The sequence below is a fragment of the Juglans regia genome, chromosome 3, assembly GCF_001411555.2.
Source record: "Juglans regia cultivar Chandler chromosome 3, Walnut 2.0, whole genome shotgun sequence".
NCBI lineage: Eukaryota > Viridiplantae > Streptophyta > Magnoliopsida > Fagales > Juglandaceae > Juglans > Juglans regia.
In genome coordinates, this window is record NC_049903.1 from 430,324 (window position 1) to 434,582 (window position 4,259).

General features: G+C 34.7%; 1 protein-coding gene across 1 annotated transcript; it reads right to left on the reverse strand.

Annotated features, from left to right (window-relative positions):
- Positions 1–312: 312 nt before the first annotated feature.
- Positions 313–3,623, reverse strand: LOC109016564 (caffeic acid 3-O-methyltransferase-like). The gene is made up of 3 exons (XM_035688551.1): positions 2,804–3,623; positions 1,119–1,183; positions 313–843 (listed from the first exon to the last, which is right to left on the reverse strand). Exons 1-3 carry the CDS (start codon positions 3,516–3,518, stop codon positions 544–546), a joined length of 1,080 nt encoding a protein of 359 aa, XP_035544444.1. The 5' UTR covers positions 3,519–3,623; the 3' UTR covers positions 313–543.
- Positions 3,624–4,259: the final 636 nt, after the last annotated feature.

Genomic DNA, 4,259 nt, shown 5'->3' on the forward strand with positions numbered 1-4,259 from the left:
ACGTCCTATAACACATGGCCATGGGTTCTGGGCATAATCCAGAAATTGAACTTGAAACACACAACCAACTCTTTTTTCTTCAACTCCTACTACTTCGTTTAATATTTCAACTGCAAAAATTTATTTTCGATTATCTTAAGGCGCCTTAATGTCTATCTTATTATAAAGGAAGTCTACATGCAGATATTCATCTTTCTGTGCTAAAATTGTCAAAAATTATCGATATGAATACACTCGGATATTAATACTTATCACTTTCTAGATAATATATATATATATATATCATTTTTAAATAACGGCAACACATGTCCGTACTATAAAAAGGATTTCCATTTAATATAGAAATCAAATACCCAATAAAATTATTTCGAGTATATATGAAGACACCTAGCTAATTGGTAAAGGCCATGCATAATATTAGATAAGAGGATATATATCTCGTTGATGGGTACCCAAAGCAAAGCCAAGCCAAGCAAAGCAAAGCCAGTCAGCTGGATATGCCTTGCAACCCATATATATTGCATCTGTCCCAATGCAATGAATTCACTTTCGGAATTCCAAAACAGTGTAAAAATAATCAATATAGAGTGCCTTGAAATGGGGGAAACCAGCCGAGTGACCAAGCTGCCGGTATTCTTCTTCAGTCCTATGCTTACCCTTGGTCCTGTAGATTGTCATGACAAAGATATCTCCTTCTAAAAGGGCGCGCGTCCTATGACTGTCATCCGACTGCTCCGGCAGCACAGGCTCACAGGCGATCAATTTCCCTCCTGCTGGAAGTGCATTGTAACAATTCTCCATGATCAACTTTACTTCACCATCCGTCCATGTCGTCAGAATCCACTGCCAAATAACATTAATTCAAGAATTACAAGATTATATATATACAAGGCTCATTAGCCACTCGAAGAAACTTGGTTATTTCTTAACAGAGAAACTCTTATTGTCTGAATTAGGCATCGGTACCTGATCTGTGGATAGAATATATATACACATATATAATTTTGATGAATAATAAATGATATGCGGCTATGATGATCCTAACACATAACAACCTTGTCCAAGCAATTCGTATAACAAAGAGAGGAGTGAGAAGAGTAGTTAAAAACAGACAAAACCTTCATGAAGATGGCATCAGCAGAAGGAATAGAATGGAACATGTTGCCACCAACGTTGGTCACTCCTGTAAAGATCAAAATAGACCCATCAATGCACACCAAATATTATGTTCTGTTTTAAATATGTCGGAAATAACTAGTTGTCGCGTTAGCATTCACATGGATTTTTTAGGATCGTGCTATTCTGCCGTTCAACGTGTACCGCCCAACGTGCAATAGTGTAATTTTTCTTTTTTCTTTCAAATATTTTTTATATATTTTTAAATATAAAAAATATATAAATAATGCTAAGTATAAGTATGACAAACCAGCATAAGCTTTTTATAAAAAAATAAATCTCAGTAAAAAGAAAATAATATTTTTACACTTTTTCAAAATAAAGTCTACATTTTTATAAAGAAAAATTCTATTCCTAAGCCTCATACACCACACACCAATCTTTTTATGATTTCTTTAATTTTATTCTCTTACCAAATGTGTGGTATATAGATTATGAGTAGAATAATTCAATTATTTTAAGAATAATAAAATAAAATAAAACTTTAAAAAAATTTAAAAAAAATAAAAAAATTTTAGTGTGTGGTGTATGGACTTATGAATAGCAATACTCTTTTATAAAACTTACACAAAATTTAACCATTTAAAATTTGTTAATATCATTTCTCTTTTACTTTATCTATCTATATGTACTACCTTTCATCACCCAATCAATCAAACACTTAGGCTTGTTTGAAGAGTGAGATGAAATAAGAATTTTTTGTATAATAATAAGATAATTTATAAATAGTAGTGAGATCATTTGAATTGAATATTTTTAAAATTTTGAGAGAGGAGAGAAAAAAAATTAAATAAAAAATATTTTAAAGTTAAAATATTATAATAATATAATTTTATAAAATTATTTTTATTTGAGATTTGTAAATGTTTGAATTGTTTTTTATTTTTTATTTTTTATTTGAAAATTTAAAAAAATTGTAATAATTATTTTGAAAAAATTATAATAATTAATTTAAAAATTTCATCCAAGACTTCAAACCATTCTTTTGATAAGACTTCTTTCTATTTTATTATTTTTATTTAATATAAAATATTTAAATTTATTTTTCCTATACTACAATATTAAAATTTTTCATACTCTAAACTAAACATGAGATACCAACTATCTCATCCTAATTGTACGGCTGGCTTCATCTGTGTATTCAAACGCACGCTACTTGAGATTTTGAAAAGGAAAAATTTTTACATCTGTCTATACCGGCACACACTCAATGCATTGAGTGTAAAAAAAAAAATATATGAAGTGTGTACCGGATGTTGACAGATGCATAGCAAACCCCACTTTTAAAAACTCATCTAATTTTATCTGTGCACTGTAGACGTAACCATCCAACTTTTCAGACACCGGCTAAAGGCTTCTGACTTCTGACAGTTCATGTGCAAACTCTGTCAGATTTTTTAGGTGAATAGTAAAAAATTGTATAAATTTTTTTTTATTATGAATTGCATACTATTAATTACGATTATTTTTATTATTATTAATCGATCCAAATAATTAAGAAGAAAATAGATCAATCAAAAATAAACCTAAGATTAACAATTATACTAAGAATTATTATTATTATTATCCATCTAAATAACTAAGGAGAAAAAAATTCAATCAAAAAATAAACCTAGCCGTTTCTCACCAGGAATGATCGGTGCTTTGGCCACCACCTCCGGTAAGTCAAAGTTGATCCCTTCCCGTACGTTAGGATGCTTCCCGAGGATCATCCTCAGGCAATCCCCTGCACTTCCCCCAACGTCCACCAGTCTCTCCACACCTTCAAACCCATCGTACCCCACCAACACCGCCTTCATGAACGGCACCGATACTCCCGACATCGCCTTCTGCATCAGCCCGTTCATCTCCGGCTTCTTCCCGTAGTAAGCGTACGCCGAGTCCCCGTTGGCCTTCACGAACGGCTCCGACGCGGGGTCCACCACGGCCTCGTGGACCAATGGCCACGCTTTCATGAGCGCATCCTGGTGGTGCTGAAGCACGTAGGGCGCGTACGATAGACCTTCGCCGTCCGTGACGAGCGTCTTTCCGATCTCGGTGAGTGAGTACTTTCTCTCGGAGTCGGAGTCGTTGGGGTTATGGTGCTCCGCGAAGACGCCGTAGCTGGTGAGCATGCGGAGGATGCGCTGGAGGTTCTCTGGATCAGCAGAGCTCTGGGAGGGGAGGACACGGGCGAGGATCTGAGAAGACGAGATCGGGGAGTTGGAGCCGCCTTGCCAGATGGCATCGGGGACGTTGAGGCGGACGATGGCGTTGAGGGACATGGGCACGCTGATCATGTTGGAGAGCTCCATTATAGCCAGCCTGGCTCGGTTTCGACTTTCTGTCATCTCGTCCTCCATCAGCTAGACACTTTCACGCCACTTTCTGGGTATGTCACTCTGTACTCTGATATTCTGATCCGGTTGTATTGCAATTTGCTGAAGTTGGTTATAAATATGGAAAAATATTTGCATCAGTCTACTATTCATCACACACTTAACACATTTAGTATATTGAGGTTTAAAAAAAAAAAAATTTAAATGCATGATGTGTGAAGTGTGTAGGTTGATGCATAGAATTACCCTATAAATATTCTGTCACCCCAGCACGTTTGGTGTGCTGCGGCTTCTTCACACACTACTGTGTGAAGAAGATTTATTCATAAAATAAAGAGTTCTGTCAGGTTATCGAAAAATAGCCAGAAGCAGTACACCAATTTTATTTTATTTTATTTTTGTTTTTATGTATTTTTTAATTATTATAAATATTTTTTAAAAAAATAAAATATTTATAATATTATAAAAAAATATTTATTTAATCATTAAATAAAATAATTAAATACTTTTAAATAGATCCAAAACATTTTCATAAAATAAAAATAATATATTCGATAGGCTACAGAGGGTGAAAGAAAAGACCGAATACCCGACCCGACCGAATTACCGACCCAACCCGACCCGAATTACCCGACCTGGTTGTGTTTTAAAACGGAAACGGAATACCCGTTATCCGATTTGTTTTTAAACGGGTATTACCCGTTTACCCGATTTCATCTAAAATCTTACAGAATACCGCTCGAGTCGACACTCTCCCTCGCAGCC